Below are 22888 nucleotides of genomic sequence, written 5' to 3'. Positions count from 1 at the left end.
AAAAAAAAAAAAAAATTTTTTTTTTTTTTTTTTTTTTTTTTTTTTTTTTTGGAGTTGAGGACTGAACCCAGGGCTCTGCGCTTGCTAGGCAAGCGCTCTACCACTGACCTAAATCCCCAACCACAAGTAGTTAAAACATCTTTATATAAATATACTTAAGAAAATCATTCTTTCCTGTGTGTGTTGTTTCTGTGTGTGTGTATGAGTACATGCACATGTGTCTAGGTGAATGTGAAGGCCATCAGTCAGCTTTGAATATCATTCCTTAGGAGCTGTGCACCTTTTTTTGGGAGACAGGGTCCCTCACGGGGACCTGAGGCTTACCAATTTGGCTAGGCTGGCTGGCAAGCAGATTCCATAGATCTTCATGTCTCAGCCTCTCCAGCACTGGGATTACAGGTACACACCACCATGACTGGCCTTTCATGTGGGTGCTTAGGATCAAAACCAGGTCGTCATGCTTGAGTGGTAAGTACTTTAATGACTGAGTTATCTGTCCAGCCTCCCAAAGTCATGATTTCTAAGACAAAAGTTTCATAGATATACTGAAGGAGAATCACTAAACCTTCTTAATGGTTTGAGGCATGGAAACAATACCTTAAAACACAAAACAGACATATATAGAGATAGAAATGGTACCTTAACATACAAAACAGACATATATAGAGATAGAGAGTATGATGTAGAAGACAGGTCACTTAGGAGATCATTCCAAAAGGCCCACATGTGGTTTTCTGAAAAAGGAACAGAAAACAGAGGTGATGATTAAACAACTGCTAGGTTTCTATAACCTAACTCAAATATAGACTTGCATCTATCTGTATGTAACACAGCTAAGCATATCCTGGGTAAGTCTTTAAAGTGATCTTTAAAATGTTATGCAGGAAAACCCAAGTAACTTGTAAGAGGACAGAAGAGGAAGGGACTGATGAGAGAGGGCAGAGAGGAGAGTAGGGAGGATGAGAGGAAAAGAGGAAGGGAGGAAGAAGGGAGGGATTTTTAAGAGAGACCTGGTACTGGATTTCCCATCTGAAATCCTGAAAGCTATAAAACTGGAATAGCATTTATAGGTCATGAAAGGAAAATGATAACAGCTCAGTCAAAATTCCATCCAGGGTGATAGAGATTTGTGAAATTCACACATATGCTACTCATATACCTCGTGTTAAGGGTTACTAAGAGTGAATGCTAAGACAGGCATGGTAACACATTCTGTAATTCTACAATACTGGAGACTGAGGCATGAGGCTGGTGAATTAAAAGCCAGCCTGGGCCACAAAATTCTAAGACCCTGTGTTGTAGAAAGTTTCTTAAGATTCAAGAAGTAAACTTACAAAGCTCAGGAAGTAAAATTCACAAGTCTTAAAAAGCTCCTGAAATTTACAACATTCACAAGGTCTCTCCCCAAGGTTTCATAAGCAGGAACAAGTACTGGGGAAAGGCTATTCTTCCAGTAGCCAAGCTGCCTCTAAGATGTGCAGGGAGCTCAAGGGTCACAGCTTTTCTGAGCTGTTGTCACTGATGCTGTGATGTAGTTACCTTTGGCTCATCCATGGTCCTCTAAGTAATTCCTTACCCACACTCCTGTAAGTAACACCAATAAATTCGCTGTACAATAAGCTAGTCTTGGGTGGAATCATTTTCTTGGTCTGTCATTGATACCTCTCTGAGTGAAAAGATGTTTATTTTCATCTCCTCAGGGAAAGTCACACAACATTCTGTCTTAAAAAGCAAAAATAAAATAACAAAGAAGCAAAGAATCAAAGTTGACTACCAAACAATAAAATAATTTTAGAAATCAGAATTGGGCCAGTGAGATGGCTCAACAGGTTAAGGCAGTTGAATTCTATCTCTGGAGCCCATGTGAAGGTGGATGGAGTGACCAGACTCCACAAAGTTGTCCTCTGACATTCACGTGTGCCATGATACACAAATCCCCCATCTTGTGTACACGTGCACACATGCACATAAGAAAATCAGAACATGTATCTCATCAAGATATGGAAAGTGCAAAGAGGAAGAATCAGTGGAGAGAAATTTAGTTTAAATATACACAGCAGTGTAGATGGATAATGACAATGTAACTGGGAATTATAACATAAGTGTTAAATTAAGAATTCCTAAATACAAGAGCAATACTGCAAAGAAAAACCTTGCTAAAATGAAACAAAAATCTAGCTCAATGAAACCTAGGAATTTGGTGAGATGAGAGCAGGCAGTAGTCAATATGTTCTACCAGTCTCAGCTGGGACAGACAGGTATGTACTGAACTGAAAGTATTCTAAGACTTTTCAAAGATATAGCAGGGGCTCAGTATGAGGGCACAAGCCTTTAATCCCAGCACTTGGGAGGCAGAGGCAGGCAGAGCTCTGTGAGATTGAGGCCAGCCTGGTCTACATGGTGATTTCCAGGCCTTGTCTCAAAAAGATCAGAAAAAAAAAAAGATATAGCAAGGGAGCTGCAGAGATGGCTCAGGGTTAGGAGAGCTTTTGAGTTTGCAGAGAACCACAGCTTGATTCCCAGCACCCATGTCAAGTGGCTTAGAACTGCCTACAATTCCAGCTCCAGGAAACCTAATGCCCTCTTCTGGATTCCGTGGGCACTTGCATTGGTCTTGGCATGCGTGCACACACACACACACACACACACACACACACACACACACACAGAGCCAAATCTTTAAAAAGTAAGGTACAGCAGGGATGAAGGTATCTAGAAGGGAGCAAATAACAACAACAAAAAAAAACCTTGCGCTCACTGAATATTGCCAAAGAATGGTTAACAGTGTCAGAAAAGGGACAATAATCATCAGTTACATTGAAATAGAAGATGGTACACATTTTTTACATTTTATTTATTTGCACCTGTGTGTGTGTGTGTGTGTGTGTGTGTGTGTGTGTGTGTGTACATATGTGAAGGTCAGAGGAGAAGTTTGGGGAGTCAGTTCTCCCCTTCCACCATATGGACTCCAGAGATAGAACTCTGATGGTCAGGCTTTGGTCACAAGTGACTATTGAGTCATATTGTCAGCCTGGCACACTTCAAAAAAAAACCTTCAATATACTTTTCATACTATTTAAATTAATAATAAAATGATACAGGATGTGAAAACCATAGTAAGAATTACATGAGAAACAGAACTCAGAAAATAAAGTACTTTTTTGACATAAAGTCTCATTATTCAGCCCTGGATGGCCCCAAACTCACAGAGATTTATACGTTTCTGCCTTCAAAGTACTAGCATTAAAGACATATACCACCATGCACCACCTAAAATATCATTTTAGAATTAAAAGACTAGTGCTGGAAATATAGTTGAGACTTAGAGCACTTACCGAGCACATGCAAAGCCCTAGTTTCAAGTCTCCAGCACTGCAAAAAGATTAAGGACTAAATCAGAAGAGAACCATGAACAAATAACATAACAATTAATACCTTAAGAGAAGTAGTGAAAAGGAAGACAATTTCAAAACTGAAAAAAAAAAAAGCTTGAAATAAGACAACAAGGCTTTGAGGAGGCTAGAGAGATGACTCAGAGGTTAAGGAGTCTGCTGCTCTTCCAAAGGACCTGAGTTTTGTTCTCAGCACCTACACAAGGGAGCTCACAACTGCCTATGACCCCAGCTCCAGGGGATCCAATACCTCCTCAGGTCTCCTTGGGTACCCCCATACACGGGTGGCACACAATCACACAGATATACATACAGACACACATATACTTTTTTTTGTCTTTTTGAGACAGGGTCTCTCTGTAGCTCCAGCTGTCCTGGAACTCACCATGTAGACCAGGCTGGCCTCGAACTCACAGAGATCCACCTGCCTCTGCCTCCTGAGTGCTGGGATTAAAGGCATGTGCCACTACGCCAGGCCCAACATACACATGATTTTAAAAGGTGGGAAGATGATTGATATTAAAAACAAAGAACTAACATATAGATAGTAGTAATTTCTGAAGAAAGAAACCACAAGATCTAGCAAGATGGCACATGCCTGTAATCAATCCCAGCACCGAGGAGTCTGAATCAGAAGGATGAAAAGTTCAAGTCCAGCTTGGGCTGTAAAATGAGAGTCTGCCTCAAAAAATAACAAACACAAAAAACTAGTACAGAAACTATAACAGAAGAAAATTTTGGAAAAAAATCAAAACTACACACTGGAAGAGCTCATTATTTGCCTGAGAATATTAGTCCAGGACAACTAACATTGACACATAGTCTAGTAAAATTACTGGACTTTAAAGAAAAAAAAATCTAGGACCACTAGGGGGAAGGAGTAAGTAAAAACAAAACAAAAGTGACTTGTGGTAGCAATAAAATTAGATTTTTGGCAGATATTTTCCAGCAAGAAAATGAAGTAGCAGACTTTGGATTCTGAAGGAAAGTATGTCGGGTGATACTATCTAACACAACTGACTTTCAAACACATAAGGCCAGGCTCTATCAACATTCAGGAGCATGCAAGAATATAGTTTCCATGAATCTTTTCTTAAGAAATCTATTAAAGAACTACTTTCAGAAAACTAAAATGACAGAAGGGCTATCAAGATAAGAGCTGATAGCAAACATTAAATATGTATTTATTATAGAACTAAGACTAAATGCAAATGAAAGGAAGAAAGTGGCTGGGCATGATGGTGCACACTTGTAACCCAAGCACTTCGGAGGGTGAGGCAAGAGGATTGCTGACAGTTCAGGGTCAGACTAGAAAACATAAGACCCTGCATTAAAAAGGAAGAACAAATTGTTCGCAATAGCTATATGTGCTCACAATGAAGCTATAATGCAATTAGAAAAACAAGAACCTGGTAGTGCTGGTCCACAACTGCTGTCCCAGCCACTCAAGAGACTGAAGGTAGAGGATCACTGGAGTTTGTGAAAACAATAAGAGAGAAAAGGAAATGGGGAGGAAAGACTGCAGGAAAATATTTAACTCTTTTTCTTCTTTTTAAATTATACTTTAGGGGCTGGACTGAGGGGGCACGGTGGTGTACACCTTTAGTCCCAGCACTCAGGAGGCAGAGGCAGGCAGATCTTTGTGAGTTCAAGGCTAGCCTGGCCTATATAGTGAGTTCCAGGTCAGCTGCGGCTACAGGGAAACCCTGTCTCCAAAAAGTTATACTTTAGGAGAGATGGCTCAGAGGTTAAGAGCACTGATTGCTCTTGCAGAAGACCCATGTTTGGTTCTCAGCACTGATATGGTGGCTAACAACTCTCTGTAACTCCAGTTCCAGGAGACCCAACACTCTCTTCTGGCCCCTGTAGGCACTGCATGACATGGATACACTTGCAAACATGGAGGCAAGACATTCATACACATAAAATATAATGAGTAATTAGAGGATATTTTGAATCTAGCATTCCTAATATACTTGCTAACCAGGATTCTGGATGTGAAAGTAAGAAGGTACAGATGTGACACCGAATCTCTTCTGTGGAAGTATTGGCATGAACTCATGAGTTATTTCACCCTTAAAATATGTATGTACTTCCTTCTTCTGTCCTATGAAAAGGACAGAATGGGAGGCTGGAGAGATGGCTCAGTGGTTAAGAGCACTGATTGCTCTTGCAGAGGATCTGGGTTCCATTCCCAGCACCTATATGGCATCTAACAACTGTCTGTAACGCCAGTTCCAGGAGATCTGATGCCCTCTTCTGACTTCTGCAGGCATTGCATGACACAGGTGCACTTACACACATGCAGGCAATACATTCATACACATAAAATAAAAAAAAATATTTTTTAAAAAAGGACAAAATGATTGACACAATAGTAAAAGCATTCCAGAACACAGATGGTCATCTCTGACTATCAAGGGAACAAGGACTTCTTAAGAAGTGACTGTACTTGGGTCTATGTTAGAAAACACGTTGATTCTAAAACAGATTGTCTCACAGCACTAGGACCACCTGAAAAGAGAGAGTAAGGATAAGTGCAGAAAACATCAGAGTATACACAATCATTCACATTCTGCTTCTGTACTGAGACAGGCTTGGGATGGACACACTAAACAAACAGCAGAACATATGACAGCAAAGGAAGCCATGATGACTTCCTTTGCATATCTGTAGGGAAACTGAGAGGCTAGAAACTCTCTGGTTCACTGTCACAACAGGAGATTCCCACCCACAAAAATGGTGTTATTAGACCCAGGGCTTTGCACTAGTTAGGTTAGCACTCTACAGCAAAGTGCGAAGCCTTTTACATGTTAAAATATTTAGTAAAATTGCTCCTGACAACAATTGCCCTCTCCAGATAGTGGCTTTATATATGGAAAGAACTACCTTATACATGTGGCTGATTTTTGTTGCTTTCAGTAAAACCCTACAGATCTAATTTTAAGTAAAGGCAAAAAGAAACTAAAATAACTACAAATTCTGGATGTTCACTATGTTGAGCCTGCCAAATGTTTACATACTTCTAAGTAGCAGGAGAAGGCACTTGGCTTAGAGATTTAGCCTAGGTTTTTTTCCCTTTAAGACTTATTGAGAAACACAAACAAAAGCCAACAGAAAACAAAGAGAAGCATAAGCAAAACCAAATTGATAAAATTATCTTCTCAATTAAGACTATTTTTTCAGATGACTTCTGGGTTGCCACCATTAAAAATTAGATGGGGCTGAAGAGATGGCTCAGTGGTTAAGAGCACAGGCTGCTCTTGCAGAGGACCTGGCTTGACGGCTAACAATTGCCTGTAAATCTAGTTCTAGGGGATCTGATGCCCTCTTCTGCCTCTGAGGTTTTGTAGGCACATGGTGCACTTACATACATGCAGAAGAAACATTCATAAAATAAATAAAATTAAATTATAATATTAAAAATTAGACATTAAGAATGATTTCCATAGGGCTGGGAAGATGGCTCAATTGGTAAAGTGCATGCCAGACAAGCATCAGGACCTGAATTCAGAATCTTAGCACATATGTAAAAGCTGTGCATGGTGGTATACATGGTAGTGTCTGTAACCCCAATGCTCAAGGGGACGGCAAATAGGCAGATTCCCTGGAACTCACTGTCCAACCAGCCTCGTCAGTTGGAGAACTCTGGGTTCAATTGGTGAGCTTCCAGTTTCAGAAAATAAGGTGGAGAGTGATAGAAGAGGATATCTGACATTAACCTCTACGCACATATAAGAACATATACATATAGTGCACACATACATGCGCAACAAGGCATTGCCTATCTAGGACTGAAGGCACATGTCTGTAATTCCAGTATTTGAGGAGTGGAAGCTGAAGGGTCAGACATTCAAGGTCATCCTGGGCTACATGAGACTCTGTCTCAAAAAACAAAAACAAACAAAAACAAAAAACCCAAATACCAAAACTACAAAGAATCCAAAGGTACTAGAAGATGGCTAAGTAGATAAATACTTTCCATTTGAACATGAAGACCTGAGTTCAGATCCCCAGGCCACAGGAGGAAGACGACAGGTGGCCAGGGGGCTTGTGGACCAGCCAGTCTAGCCAATCCACAAGCTGTGGGTGGGCTAGTGAGACACCCTGGCTCAGAAAATAAGGTGGAGACCAACAGAGAAAGACACTTAGCATTGATCTCTGGCCTACACATGCATGTACACACACACACACACACACACACACACACACACACACACAGAGGCATGCACTGGCTTTTAGTTTTGGGCTTGGAGAAGGCAAGATGCAACTTTCTTCAGGTTTTTCTGAATCTGGGTTCATTCAGTACCAGATACTTCACTACACCACTTGTTTGACCCCAATGAAATCAAAGTTGTGGAGTCTGTGCTACATGTTCTTGATCCTCCAAGATCAGCCCCCTGGGTCTGTTTCCAAAAAAGGCTTGGTGATAACATCACCAAGAGACACAGTGACTGGAAGGGTCTGAAAAGTACAGTGAAGCTGACCATTCAAACAGATAGGCTCAGATTAAAGTCATACTTTCTGCTTTGTCCTTGATCACCAAAGCTCTGAAGGAACAGATAGATAGAAACAAACATTAAACACAGTGGAAATGCCACATTCAATGAGACTGTCAACATTATTTGACAGATGTAGTACCTGTACTTATCTAGGGAAGTCTCTGGAATCAATCTGTTCTGGAGACTCCCAAATCCATGGCTATACTGTTGATGTTTGTTATATTCATGATATAAAAAAGGAGATCAATAATTGTGCAATGGAATGCCTAGATGGCAAACTACAAAGGAAAATGTTTAAATAAAGGATCATTGGCTAGGCATGGTGGTACAAGCCTTTAATTCCAGCATTCAGATGGTAGAGGCAGGTGGATCTCTATGAGTTGGAGGCAAGCCTTGGCTAGATGAGTTCCAGGTCAGCCAGAGCAGAATAGTAATACCCTTTCACAAACAAACAAACAAAAACACACACACACACACACACACACACACACACACACACAAACAAACAAATGGAAAACACAGGGGGCTAGAGAGATGCTTCAGCAGTTAAGAGCACTGACTGTTCTTGCAGAGGACTTAGTTTGGTTCCCAGGACTCACATGGTGGCTAACAACCCTCTGTAACTTTGACACCCTCTTCTGGCTTCTGCAGGCACTGCATGAATGTGGGGTATACTTACATGCATACAGACAAAACACTCATACACATAAAATAAAATAAATTAAAACAAATTGAAACCCAAGCCCAACCAACCAGATAAAAAGGATCATCAGGAGGGTTAAGGAAAGGAAAGGAGGGAAGGAGAGAATAAATGGTTGATTATGGATGGCACAACGTAGGGCAAATGTAACACCTACTTCTAGGAAGAACTTGGGCATCAGGAACTGTCTGGAAGCAAGTTGTTGAGGATTTCTGAATAGTTAAAGAAATTATAGTAACAAAAATATAGAAGCCTGGCCTGTACGAGCTCTTAATTGTTCAAATCCCTAATGAACTCTCGGAGTGGGGGGGAGGGAGGAAGAAGAGCTCAACATCCAGCTAGTTTATATAACAACTCCAAATCTGTGATTTCACTTTCAGAGATTTCAATTACCTATACTTAACTGCAGTGTGAAAATATTAAGTAGAAAACTCCAGAAATAAACAATTCATAAGTTTTTAGTTGAGCACTATTTTGAGTAGTATTGTAAAATCTCTTGCCTTTGTTTTCAGTAGTGCATAGGAAATGAATCATTCTTTTGCCCAGTGAATCCACAATGTATATAGCTACCTTTCTACTAATTGCTTAGTAGCTGTCCTGATTATCAGATCTACTATGCACTATTACAGTATTTGCATTTAAGAAATGCCCTCAAAGTGCTAACAGTAGCAATGCTGGTGATTTTAATATGCCAAAGAGAAGTTGGTTTAAGTGAAAAGGTGAAAGTTCACAATAAGGAAAGTTAATCATTTGTAGAGGTTGCTAAGATCTACAGTAAATAAGATATTTTGAGAAACTATCTGTATAACTTTCTATAATATATTGTTGTTATGACTGTTCTTTTGAATTACTTATTAATGTTCATTTCCTAAGGTGTCTAATTTATAACTTAAACTTTATTTTTGATATGCATATATATAGAAAAAGATGGTATATATAGGGTTTGGTATTAGTGGAATTTTCAGGCATCTACTTGGGGTGTCTTGGAACTATCTCCTGCGGAATGAAGGGGCATCCTACCAGTCAATGGGCAAAGATTGGGCCCATATAATACAATGGAAAATGAAAATCCTTTTTTGAGTATAGAGTCAAGTTATAACCAAGAAACACATCTCCCACCAGGGCAATGGATAGTCATAATTCTTATCTTGGCTTCTGCCATTGCTGTGGACTAGTAGCTGCTAAGTATTTTCCATTTTTCCTTTTCCTGAGTTTTAATGGTGGCTGTTCCATTTCCATTATTATTTTGAATTACACATGTGGTATGGGGTGGATCATTTTACACATGCATACATACATACATACATACATACATACATACATACAGTAATCCTCATTGTCAACTCAGCTGGATTTAGAATTACCATGGAAATATAGTTCTTAGTGCATCTATGAGGCTGTTTTCAGAAAGGTTTGGTTGAGGTGAGAAGACCCATTCTGAATGTGAGCAGGACCACTGATGGAGTAGGGTTCTGAACTAAACAGAAAGAAAAAGCTAGGGGCTGGGGCTGGAGAGATGGCTCAGTGCTTAAGAGCACTGGTTGAGCCAGGTATGGTAGCACATTGCTTTAATCCCAGTTTTTGGAAGGCAGAGGCAGGTAAATCTCTGTGAGATTGAGGCCAGCCTGGTCTACCTAGAAAGTTCCAGGCTAACTATGGCTATAGGTTGACCCTACCTCAAAAAGAAAAAGAGGGCCTAGGTTCAGTTCCTAGCACCCACATGGCTGTTAAGCACTGTCTGTAACTCTAGTTCTGGCCTGCTCAGGCACTGTACACATGGGTGCACCTAGAGACACGCAGGCAGAACAGCTACACACATAAAGTAAATAAACATTTAAAAAGGAAAAAGCTAGCTGATAACCAGCATTCTTTTCTCTTTGCTTCATTATAGTGACACTATGTGTCCAGCTGCCTTATGCTCATGCCTTTCCCACCGTGTCTTCCCTCACATGATGTACTTATTGTACCCTCAAGCTGAGTCGGAGTAAACCTTTCCTTCTTTAAGTTACTTCTTGTTCTTGTCAGGTATTTGGGCACATCAATTATATATATCCATTCACATCCCATTGTGATGGAAAGGAGTTTACCTCACCAAACATCCTAGTTTTGTGTGTGTGTGTGTGTGTGTGTGTGTGTGTGTGTGTGTGTGCGCTGTTAGAGTACATGTGTATGTGTACTTGCCCGTGTATGCACAGTTGGAGGCCAGAGGTGGACCTCAGTGGTCTTCCTCTGCCTAACTCCACTTTATTTTTTGAGACAGGGTCTCTCATTGAACCTGGAACTTGTTGTTTCAGCTACAATGGCTGACTAGCAAGCATCCAGGATTCACCTGTCTCAGCTCAGCCCTTTTATGAGTTCTAGGACTCTAAACTCATGTCCTCATGCTTATGCATCAAGCACTTTATACACTGTGTGATCTCCCTGGTCACCATTTCCTGTGTATAAAAACGTTTTTGTTTGTTTGTTTAAAAAAAAACAAGCTCTGCCAAGTTTTTATTAAAGAAAAACTTTCCAGGTTTACTTTTCACCAGTCTGCTTTGGCACACTTCTATCAGAATCACCTGGCTTGATGACAGCCAGTGTGCAGACTCTGTAGTATTTTCTGCATGCTGCGCCCAATTCAGTATTATTGCCATTGCAGTGATGGACACCAGTTTTGGCCAACATGGCATAGTATTCTACTTCAGATTTCCTTAAAGCTGGGCAGTTGTTGGTGAGGATGACCAATTTGGCCTTGCCCTGTCTGATCATCTTCAGAGTCTGCTTGTACCCCAGCATGTACTTTCCACTTTTTGTAACAAGCTGGAGCCTAGAGTCGATCGACTCCAGAGACTTTTTCGTCTTCTTTGTGGCCACCGTCTTCCTGCCTTAGGTGCGAATGGCCCCAACCAAGAACAGCTGCCAAGGTGGCCAGGGAGCGAGAAAGCATAAAAACATTTTTAAAAGATTGTATTAATTAAAAATATTTTATTTATATTTTTATTTTATGTTTATATGAGTGTATTTATTGCCTGCACACATGTAAGTGAATCCATGTCATGCAATACCTGCAGAGGTCAGAAGAGGGCATCAGATCCCCTGGAACTGGAGTCAAGGAAGTATTAGCTACCATGGGTTCTGGGAACTGTACCCAGGTCCTCTGGAGGAGCAGCTAGTGCTCTTAACCACTAAGAAATCTCTCTAGCCCCTTTAAAAGTATTTTTTAACATCCCAAACTTGGAACTGATGAAAGAAGTGTCAGATAAAATTACAGGAACACATTGCTTTGGACTAAGCTCCCACTCTTACCCTAAAGACATTTAATGTCACCAAGCTGAAAGCAAGCTACTTATTTCACCTTCAGAGAAACCAAGATTAGAGAGATTTCTCAAATAAGCACTTTCAGTTACCACAATGATGAAGCTACCTCAAACTTTTATAATTTCACCAAAAAAGTTAACCTAAAGCAATCTGAGATTTAAAAAAAACGTTGCTCAAGCCAGGCGTGGTGGCACACGCCTGTAGTCCTAGCACTTGGAAGGCAGAGGCAGGAGGATCTCTGTGAGTTCAAGGCCAGCCTGGTCTACATAGTAAGCTCCAAGCCAGCTGGGGCTACAGGGAAACCGTTTCAAAAACCAGACCAGCCAGGGCTACAGGGAGACCCTGTCTCAAAGAGACAAAACAAAAAAACTTGCTCTATCCCTGCCTTCCAAAGAAAATAACTTTAAAATAGCCAATCAACACTTTTATTTATTTATTTTGAGACAGGGTCTCACTATGTGGCCCCAGCTGGCTGCTATGTAGACCATCCCAACCCGGCCCATTGATCTCGCAGCAATCTACCTGCTTCTGTTACGAGTGCTGGGATTAAAGGTGTGTACCACTATACCCACCTCATTTTTTCAGACAGAATCTCACTCTGTAATCTCAGACTCACTGCATATACCAGGACAGCCTCAAACTTCCAACAGTCCTCTTCCTTCAGCCTCTTGAGTATTGATATTACAGGTGTGACCCACCATGCTGGGCTCATTTTTGTTTCCTTTCTTTTTTTTTATTGGTTCCTTAGACGATTTATTCTAGTTATGAAGTGTTGCCTGATTAAAAAATTAAAATGTATATCCAACTAAAAATTCTTAAATTGTTGTAATTTTATCTCTTGACAAAACTGAAGAGGAAAATGGGAAATTGAACTGTCTTAGGGAGGAAGGATATTTGATTGTCAGAAGGACTCACAGATACTTTGGTGGTCAGATGGACAGGCTGTAGTAGAGACAGCTGATCCCTCCCTCTCTTCCCCTTTTCTTCCATTTTTGCCTCCCTCTCTCCCTCCCTCCCTCAAGGACAGGGAATTGAATCTAAGGCCTCACACATAGTCCTAGGCAAGTACTTTACCTCTACCACTGAGGTATATTACTAACTTTTTTTTCCTTTTTCTTTTTTAAAAACCCTTTTGAGGCAGGGTCTCACTAAGTTGCCTACAGACAGGACTGAGCCAAAAGGCCTGATCCACCTTACAATTTTTTTATTCTCTAAAACGTTTATTATTTTTATTTTATGTGTGTGTATTGCCTGCATGTAGGTAAGTGCACCCATGTTGTGCAATGCCTGTGGAGGACAGAAGGGGCTGTTGTATCCCCTGGAACTGGAGTTACAGATAGTTGTTAGCTGCCATGTAGATGCTGGGATTCAAACCTGGGTCTTCTGCAAAAATAGGGCCATCTCTCCAGGCCCTATTTTTTACTATTTTGTGTATGAGTGTATTGCCAACACATATGTAAGTGCACCCATGCCGTGCAATGCCCAGAGAGGTCAGAGAGGGCATTGTATTCCCTGGAATTGGAGTTGAGGACAGCTGTTAGGCCCCATGTGGGTGCTGGGAACTGAACCCAGGTCCTCTGGAAGAGCAGCCAGTGCTCTTAACTGCTGAGCCATCTCTCCAGCCCCATTGATTGATTTATTCTTATTTATTTATATTCATGTTTTGCCCACATGTATGTAAGTGCACTGTGTGTGCAGTGCTCCTGGAGGCCAGAAGAGGGTGTTAGATCACCTGGAACTGAAGTTACAGATAGTCGTTAGCCACAATGTAAGTTCTAGGAACTGAATCCAGGTCTTCTACAAGAGCAGCCAGTGCTCTCAAGGGCCAACCCATTTCTCCAGTCCCCATTGCTGCTAGGATTCAGGTCAGTAGAATGTAACTTGGACTGGTGTAGGCAACCCTATTTTTTTTTTTTAATTTTTAAAGAATTCCTTGTTCTAGGTAATTTTCCTTCCCTGGCCCAAGAGAGGGAACATGCCATTTCTCACGTATCAAAATGGCATTTTTTTTCAAGTTTAGCATTGTTTATAGGTAAGGCTGTCAGAAATTGCACTCTTGAATATGTGTGATTGGAGGTCAAAATGATAGACTCTTCTTGATAAATGTAATTTGGCAATATCTACCAAAAATCATGCGTACCTTTTGACTTACTTAGGAATGTATTTTATTTATACATATATTTTGGGGGGGAGTTGTTTTGTTTTGGAGGGAGGTTGAGACAAGTTTTCCTTGTAGTTCCACCCGGGCTGAAACTCAGTACGTAGATGGCATCAGTCTCACACAGATTTGCTTGCCTCTGTCTCCCAAAGGTGTGTGCCACCACACCAGATTCTACTTGCACATATCTTTTTAAACTTTATTTTTTAATGTATATGAGTGTTTTGCCTGCATATATGTAAGAGACCATGTGCATGTAATGTCTGTGCAGGTTAGAAGAGGTCATCTGATCCCTAGGAACTGGAGATACTGATGGTTGTTAGCTACCATGTGTGTGTTCAGCCCTCTGGAAGAGCAGCCAGTGCTCTTAACCGCTGTACCATCTCTCCAGCCCCTACTTGTACATATCTTAAATGATGCACATATAAGATTATTAACTGCAGCACTGAGTGTTTTATTAAAAATCACAATATATCCTACAAGGACTAAATCGAATATCACATACCCTCATTATTTAATATTTTCCAGCTTTTTAAATGTACATATTTTAAAGATTGGATATGGTAGGATCTCTAGGAAAAGTGAAAACATCAGGGCAGAACAGTAAGGTGTGTTACTTTTTGTGAAAGGAAGACAAAATTTTACATTTATTTTCTTGTATTTGCAGAAAGAACTTTTATAAGGACACATGGTTAATGAACATAATCACATGTAAAGATGACCATATGACTTGCCATTCAAATAGAACCATTTCTAGAGTGAAAGGTAGTGTTATTAATAATTACTTCAGGACAACAGATGAAAAATAGTATCCTGGACAAAGTTGATCAATCTCAACTTTAAAAAGATAAAGGGTGGAATGGTGAAAAGGAATATACATACATAACCTACGGGTGTATGTGTGTGTATACATACTAAATATATACTATGCATCAGACTTTGGAAGGGGGCAGTGTTTTCGGTAATCCAGGCTGGCCTAGAACTTGCTAATAAGTGGGGGAGAATGGACTTCAAGTCCTGATCCTCCTGCCATGGCCTCTCCAGTAGTACTACAGGCGAGTGTCACCAAGACTGGTTATTTTTTGGCAGGGGAATACGCGAACGCATTCCACAACCACAAATTATGCAGTCGAGTTTCTCACCTGTGGGGCAACGCAGAGCTCAGCAGAGCTAAATGGCAGCGCTTCACCTGGGAGAACATCTTGAGCATGCTATCTTCCCTGCCAGGTAGGTTTTTTTAAAAGCATTGAACTGTAGTGAATTGGAAATAAAAGCAAGTCATTCTTCACCACGCGGAATTTAACCAACGCCCGACATAAGTAAGAACTATAGCCTTAGACGTGAGACACGGAACTTATTGAAGACACTGTAGTTTAACATACCCGGCCCTTACTGAAATTGCACAAGCGACACACCACCTTCAAGTTCTTCAGCCAATCCCAAGTCGCAGCGTGAGAGCCAGCGTTTCCGCGAGACGCCCTAGCGGGCCTCAGGCTGGAGGAGAGGAGCTTCGCGTCACTCAACCCTGGGGGCGGAGCTAATTCCGGCTCGCGTCCTCGGCGCTCTGGCCCACAAAGACGCTACTCTATCGTACCGCGGGTTCCCTCTGCTTGCCCACTGGAGGACCACACTCGTTTTCTTTTTGGCTGCGAGAGGTCCCGCAGCTGTGGCTGAGCTGGAAGAAAGATGGCGGCGGGCGTGCGACAGGATTTGGCTCAGCTCATGAATTCGAGCGGCTCTCATAAAGATCTGGCGGGCAAGTGAGTATATCCTAGGAGCATAGTGGTGGGAAGGAAGCCACAAATTGACCTTCCTTGAGGTACTGGAGGCTCTAGGGCGTGAAGCTAGGGCTAGGCCCGAGGACGCAGGGGGGCGGGCCTGAGGTCGGCCGGCCTGGGAAATGCTGGAAGCTGTTGGGGACCGCGTCTGGGGTCCAAGGCCCTAAGACCGGGTGACTGCCGGCTTCCTGGATAGCATCCCCTCCGGAGTCCTTCGGCTTCTGGAAGCGTGATTGGGTTGACGACGGCGGCTCCCTCGGCCGTTGTTGCCTTTCTTAGTCTCTTATCGCCGGCCCGCCCGGTACACTGAATCTGAAGTCTCTTTACTGCAGCTCTCTGCCCGGTCTTGATGTGGGCAAATTTATATTCTCCACCTTGATGCTGAGTTTTCTGAACAGAAGGCTTCTCAGAGTTGACAGGGGCTAAAAGGTAGAGCCGATGTCATGTCCAGAACTACTCAGTACATGTCGTCTGTGGGTCCTTGTGCTTTGGATACTTTGTCGCTGACTCCGAAGAAGGGGACGTAGGCAGAAAGTAACTTCATGCCGTGGATCAAGGATGTCTCAACCAACAGTGATGGTTCCAAGGGTTGCTTAGGAATTTTGTCGAAATCTTACAGTGCTTAGGGACCCGCTCCAAGTTAAAATTTGTGGCATGTATTTGCCCTGCAAGCCGTTGCCAAACAGTTTTATTAATTTTCTCTTAGATTTTACAGCATTCTGTTTTGTAATGGCTATGCCTTCTGTTTAAATTATGCCTCAGATTGAGCCTAATATTTACATCCTGACAGTTGAGATCACATTGATCCAGTTCATGGAATACGCTTGCTTACAACCTGGAATTGGTGTGTATGTATGGGCTATGAGGGCTGTGTTGCCTTTTCTTTGGTAGTAGATGTAATTCTACTTTGTTAGTGAGAAATTTAGTTCTGTATCTTGGGCTTAATACTTTGTGCAGCATTTTTCTGTGTAATAAAACGATAGTATAGAATAAATAACTTTATCAGATGTCACTGTGTGTGTGTGTGTGTGTGTGTGTGTATACTTAACACACTTAAAATTTTAGTAGAGTACCTGGTACATAGAAAAAGCCATAGGATTGTTTTGTTTGCTATTAAGCAATCCGTAAATACATTATTGATATATTTTGTGGGTTGGAGTAAGTTGTTGGGTGTTTTGTATTGTTTTGTTTTGTTTGAAACAGGATATCATTATGTAGCCTTGGCTAGCCTGGAATTTGTTATTTATTCCAGGCTGGCCTCTGCCTCCAGAGTGCTGGAATGAAAAACATACTCCACCATGCCCAGCCTTGGAAATAAGTTGAATATGTCTTCATGGCTGCTGCTGCTGCTGCTGCTGCTGCTGCTGCTGCTGCTGCTGCTTCTTCTTCTTCTTCTTCTTCTTCTTCTTCTTCTTCTTCTTCTTCTTCTTCTTCTTCTTCTTCTTCTTCTTCTTCTTCTATGTATTAATAACTTTTACAGATTTGGATGAAAGTAAAGCTAGCTTATGTATTTCCTCATATTTGCTTTGCTTTTTATTCTGAAGAAAATTTAAGACCATTATCAGAGAAATCCAGCTTTTCAAACCTTGAAAGAATTCAGAAACTTCAATTTTCCATTTACCTTTTTAGCTCTGAGTTGGATAAAGAGGTATCTCTCCATAGGGTGCTTCTTTTGTTTATTGCTGTTTAATAAATAAAAAACCAGTGGATAGCCGGGCGTAGTGGCCCATGCCTGTAGTCCCAGCGCTTAGGAGGCAGAGGCAGGCGGATCTCTCTGTGAGTTCAAGGCCAGCCTGGTCTACATAGTGAGTTCCAGGACAGCTGGGGCTACAGGGAGACCCTGCTTCAAAAAGACAAAAAACAAAACAAAAAACAAAAAACTTAGTAGAGTGTAAAACAGCTCTTTTTTCCCTCCTCAGGATTCTGTGTGTTGCTTGGGCAGCTTTCCTGACCTTGTCTGGTTCAGTCATGCAGATTAATTTGATGGGCAGTTCTTTTAGGGCTGGACACATACACATACCTGGCTGTTGGCTGGGTCTCTTTCGCATTCCGTAGTTTAGCTGGGACTTTGTTATGGGATTTTCTTTGCGAGGGTTTCCTAACAGGATTAGAGTGGAAGCTGCAAAGCTTAAGGCTAGTCTGAGAAGTCTCACATCAGCTCTGTGATACTGGTGAAAGCTGATAACAGGACCAGTGCAGTTCAAGGAGAAGGGAAATGGGGCCTACCACTACCTCTTTAGTAGCAAAGTGACATTGGAAAGGAGTATGGACAGGGTGGTGTGATGCATTGGAAGTTATTACTGTGACAGTCTTCCACAGGGGTTCATTGTGAAGAGTAAGTGAAATAATTTGCTTGCTTGATAGTCTATAGTCAGTGAAGTGTTAGCTGACTAGTCTTTTAGATTTGCTTTCTGAGAAGAGTCTTGACCTTGCCATGTGATCTTATTTGGGCAAGAATGTGTCAGAATATTTAGCCTCATAACAAACAGCCACGAACTGTCCTTAACTCCAGTTCCAGGGGAATCGACGCCCCCTCTGACCTCTCTGGCCCTGCACTACAGGGGTGCACTCGCATGCAGGCAATATACTCATACACATAAAATGAAAATAATAAATAAAATATTAAAAAAAAAAGAATTTGGGCCAGGTGTAGTGGCACATGCCTTTAATCCATACTTGGGAGGCAGAGGTGGGTGGAGCCAGCCTGGTCTACATAGTGAGTACCAGGCCAGCTGTCACTGGTCTTGCAAAGGGTGTGGTTTCAGTACCCAGCACCCACATAGAGGCTAACAACTGTCCATAACTCCAGTTTCAGTAATCCAATGCCCTCTTCTGGCCTCTGTGGGCACTGCACACAGGTGGTGCACTTAAATACATGCGGGCAAAACACACACATAAAATAAAAATAAGGTTTAAAATGTTTTTAAAGAAAGAATTTGATAGGGATCAGAGAGAGAGTTCAGTGATTAAGAGCATGTACTGCTTTTCCAGAGGACCAAAGTTCAATTCCTAGCATCATGTCAGGTAGTTCACAACAGCCTGTAACTCTAGCTCCAGGGGAGTCAACGCCTTTGGCCTCCAAAGGTACCTACACTCACATACGTATATCTATACGTAGAGACACATGATTAAAAATAAAGTAAATCTGGGGGCTGGAGAGATGGCTCAGAGGTTAAGAGCACTGGCTGCTCTTGCAGAGGACTTGGGTTTGAGTCCCAGCACCCATATGGTGGCTAACAACCATCTGTAACTCCAGTCCCAAGAGAATCTAACACCCTCTTCCATCCTCCATAGGCAATTGTATAACGCAGGTGCACTTACATATATGAAGGCAATATACTCTTACACATAAAATAAAAATAAAAAAATACAAAAAAATAAAGTAAATGTTTTAAAAAGTTCCAAAAAAGATTAGTGAGGCACATGACAATATAAGAATCAACAAACACAACAGACAGCTGCAACAATCAGGGACTGATACTGAAGTTAGAAAAATTAGAATACAATTATGCCTACCATATTTATATAGATAAAGATAAGCTTTTAAGTTCAACAAGAAACTAAGAACTGCAAAAAGTACCATTTGGAAAAAGAATCATCAGACAGAAATTTCAGAACTGAAAAATATAACCAACTTAAACACCCAACCGCAGATTAAACACAGTTGAGAACAGATAAACTAGAAGGTGTGTTGAAGGACCTATCTAGAATGAAGCATAGAAATGAAAATACACAAGACAGAATAAGAAACATAGACGTTACAGTAAGTTGTTCACAATAGTATCCCCTGGAGCCTAGAGAAGTAGCAGAAACACAGCTGAGACTAGGAATGGCACTCAGGCCTTCAATTCCAGTGCTTCAATGGCTGAGGCAGGAGGACTGCAGAGCTGAAGGCCAGCCTGAGCTCCAGGGACAGTGTGTCAAAAATGAGATGTAGGCAGGAAGAACAACTAGGCCCTGTGCAGGGCTGGTATGAGTATGTGGGAAGGCTTTCCGTAAGTAACATCTGATTCAAATGTTCAAGAACCAAGTAGGTCTTCGCCAAGTGATCAGAAAAGGCTATCAGCAATTATCTTCAAATGCTCTCCCCCACTTTCCTCTTAAGCTTTACAAAAAGGCAATGGACATATGCATTTTACATGGGAAAACAAGTAGTCTATAAAATTTGCAAAAAGAAAAAAAATTTTATATGGCCAGTTTCTTATACCAACTTTGGATAATTGCTAATTCTATTTTCACACAGCACTTCTGGGTTTTTAACAAGAAAAGCAGTATAGCTTGGTAGGTTAAAAGTGAGCTTTTGAGACAAACCTGGTTTCAAATATAAGATGTGTCTCTTTCTGGTGCAGGGAATCGAACCCAGGTCCTCTGCAAAAGCAGTCAGTGCTCTTAACCACTGAGCCATCTCTCCAGCCCCCCAAATTATTTTTTAAAAACTATTTTTAGAACAATTTGAGGCCTAGGATGCTGTGTTTCAGAATTTCATTTCCTCTGCCAGGCACCTGCTAAGAGTCTAGGACAAAAGGGTTCAGGTTTTTTTTTTGTTTTTTTTTTCCCTAGATAATCCTTGTTGGATTTGTTACCTTATTAGTTTCAAAGTACTTATGTTTCCTCGTTTGGCAGTCAAAGAACTTGAATCACATTGATCCAGCTTTCCAGAAATGGCAACTTGCCTCTTGTGGCCACTTTGCCACCTTTGATGATTAGCAAGTGCCTTCAGGCTTCGTCTTTGTTTTTATTCTTTCATGGCTTACCATGTCTTTAAAAAAATGTTTATTTACCTGTTTTGTTTTGTTTTGTTTTGGTTTTTTTTGGTCTTTTTGAGACAGGGTTTCCCAGCCTCAGCTGGCCTGGAACTCAGTATAGAGATCAGCTGGCCTTGATCTCACAGAGATCTGCCTGCCTCTGTCTTCTGAGTGCTGGGATTAAAGGTGTGTGCCACCAACCATGCCTGGCTTATTTACTTATTTTTAATTTATTATTACGTGTGTGTGTGTGTGTGTGTGTGTGTGTGTGTAGGCACTTATGTGGAGGTCAGAGGACAACTTTTGGGAGAAATGTCTCTTTCCATCATGGCTTCTGGGTTTTGAACTCAAGTCATTAGGCTTATGTGGCAGGTGCTTTTACCTGGTGAGCCATCTTACTGGCCCTCTTATATTCTTACTAGGATTAAAGACATATGCCACCATGCTTGGCCCTTACATTTTTTTAATTTGAATTTTATTTATTTTTATTTTACATAATATGAGTGTTTTGCCTATGTGTATGTAAGCACCTCTGCATGCAGTGCCCTCAGAGGCCAGAAGAGGTTATTGGAGTCCCTAGAAGTGGAGTTACAGATGGTTGTTAGCTGCTATATGGGTGGTGGGAACTAAACCTGGGTCCTCTGCTAGAGCAGCCAGTGCTCTTAACCACTCAGCCATCTCCAGCCCCCAAATTTTATTTTTATTTTATGTGTGTGAGTGTTTTGCCTATATGTATGTAATAGGACCACATGCATGCAAGACCCACAGAGACCAAAAGAGGGTATTGGATCCTCTGGAACAGGAGTTACAGGTAGTTGTGAGCCACCAAATGGATGCTGCAAATGGAACCTGGGTCTTCTGGAAGAGCAGTAAGTGCTCCTAAATGTTGAGCCAGCTCTCCAATCCCTTAACTAATGCTTTTTAAAGAACATGCTTGAGGCAAACAGAGAAGAGGGACCGGTGAGATGGCTCAGTGGATAAAGATGCTTGCTATACAGGCCCCAGAGACCTGAGTTTGATTCCCTGGAACTGAAGTAAAGGTGGAAGGAGAGAATGAACTCTACAGACTTTCTCTGACCTCCACATGTGCTCCATGGCATGTGTGCCCCACCCCCCTAATAAAAGTTTTTTTTTTTTTTGAAGACAAAAGAGATAATAAAATAGCTAGCTGGGCATGGTGGCGCGTGCCTTTAATCCCAGCACTCAGGAGGCAGAGACTGGTGAATCTCTGTGAGTTCGAGGCCAGCCTGGTCTACATAGTGAGTTTCAGGCCAGCTGGGGCTACAGGGAGACCCTGTTGCAAAAGACCAAAAGAAAGAAAGAAAAAAAAAGAATAAAATAGCTTAACCTGATTTAGTGACTCAATTTAAGAAATAGAACATCACCAGTACTGTTAAATACTTCAGTGCTTATGATGTGCCATGTACTTTTTGAGATATTATGCATATTTCAATCAACAAAACAGAACAAAACAAAAACCTGTCCTCTTAGACTTGTGTTTTAGGAAAAAGTTTACCATTGCCTGATAATAGTAAATTTATTGTCTTTGTTTATTTTTAGTATTCCCCCTGTGGTTTCCGGAGTGCTGACATGAATCATATGTAGTCATAGATACTAGGTAGAATAGTTACTAGAACTGAATGCAAATGTCTGACAACATAAAAAGTGTTCTGTTAGTACATTTGGCTTGGTGGAGTTTGAACACAGGGGCTTGAGGCCAGCATGAGCATACTGAGACATACACCCTCTAATGTTTGGTTTTGTTGGCTGGTCAACATCTTATTGTTGGTGATTGTAGACTCGTGGAATCTATAAGAGGGAAAGCCTCTCAGTCACCTCCAATAATTTCTTGTGTGTCTGTGTAATACACCATTTAAGGAAAATACAGCTTATTTCTTAAGACACTCAAAAGGAAATGACATTTCAGTTCAAATTCAAAATAAAAGCTTCCAAGAAAAAAAAAAATGGAACCTTAGATTCAGTAATGTAGAGTTTTAGATTCACTCCTCTTCCGATGGTTTTGAAAAATATTTAAATATTCTGGTGTCCAACACTAAAAACTAGAGATGGCACCTTAGAATTACAGATTTAGTATTTCTTTCAAAAGGAAATGACATTTCAGTTCAAATTCAAAATAAAAGCTTCCAAGAAAAAAAAAAATGGAACCTTAGATTCAGTAATGTAGAGTTTTAGATTCACTCCTCTTCCGATGGTTTTGAAAAATATTTAAATATTCTGGTGTCCAACACTAAAAACTAGAGATGGCACCTTAGAATTACAGATTTAGTATTTCTTTCTTTCTTTTTTAATTAG

The 22888-nt window shown here is 41.1% G+C and overlaps 2 protein-coding genes and 1 pseudogene across 2 annotated transcripts in view; 1 reads left to right on the top strand and 2 right to left on the bottom strand.

The window, feature by feature from the left end:
• Positions 1-11111: 11111 nt before the first annotated feature.
• LOC103745014 (60S ribosomal protein L30-like) lies at positions 11112-13743 on the bottom strand. The gene is made up of 2 exons (XM_008846911.1): positions 13725-13743; positions 11112-11461 (listed from the first exon to the last, which is right to left on the bottom strand). Exons 1-2 carry the CDS (start codon positions 13741-13743, stop codon positions 11112-11114), a joined length of 369 nt encoding a protein of 122 aa, XP_008845133.1.
• Positions 13744-15139: 1396 nt separating this feature from the next.
• LOC115072644 lies at positions 15140-15287 on the bottom strand (annotated as a pseudogene).
• Positions 15288-15575: 288 nt separating this feature from the next.
• Positions 15576-22888, top strand: part of Cops4 (COP9 signalosome subunit 4) — a 53954-nt gene continuing 46641 nt past the window's right edge. The window contains exon 1 of the mRNA XM_008846854.2: positions 15576-15812. Within this exon, the coding sequence (XP_008845076.1) occupies positions 15739-15812 (74 nt within the window). The 5' untranslated portion in view covers positions 15576-15738. The remainder of the gene's footprint in view (positions 15813-22888) is intronic.

This window comes from Nannospalax galili, unplaced genomic scaffold (genome assembly GCF_000622305.1).
Source record: "Nannospalax galili isolate Female #2095 unplaced genomic scaffold, S.galili_v1.0 scaffold763, whole genome shotgun sequence".
NCBI classification, from domain to species: domain Eukaryota; kingdom Metazoa; phylum Chordata; class Mammalia; order Rodentia; family Spalacidae; genus Nannospalax; species Nannospalax galili.
The sequence above is the reverse complement of the archived record's forward strand: the minus strand, read 5'-3'. Positions and strand labels throughout refer to the sequence as shown.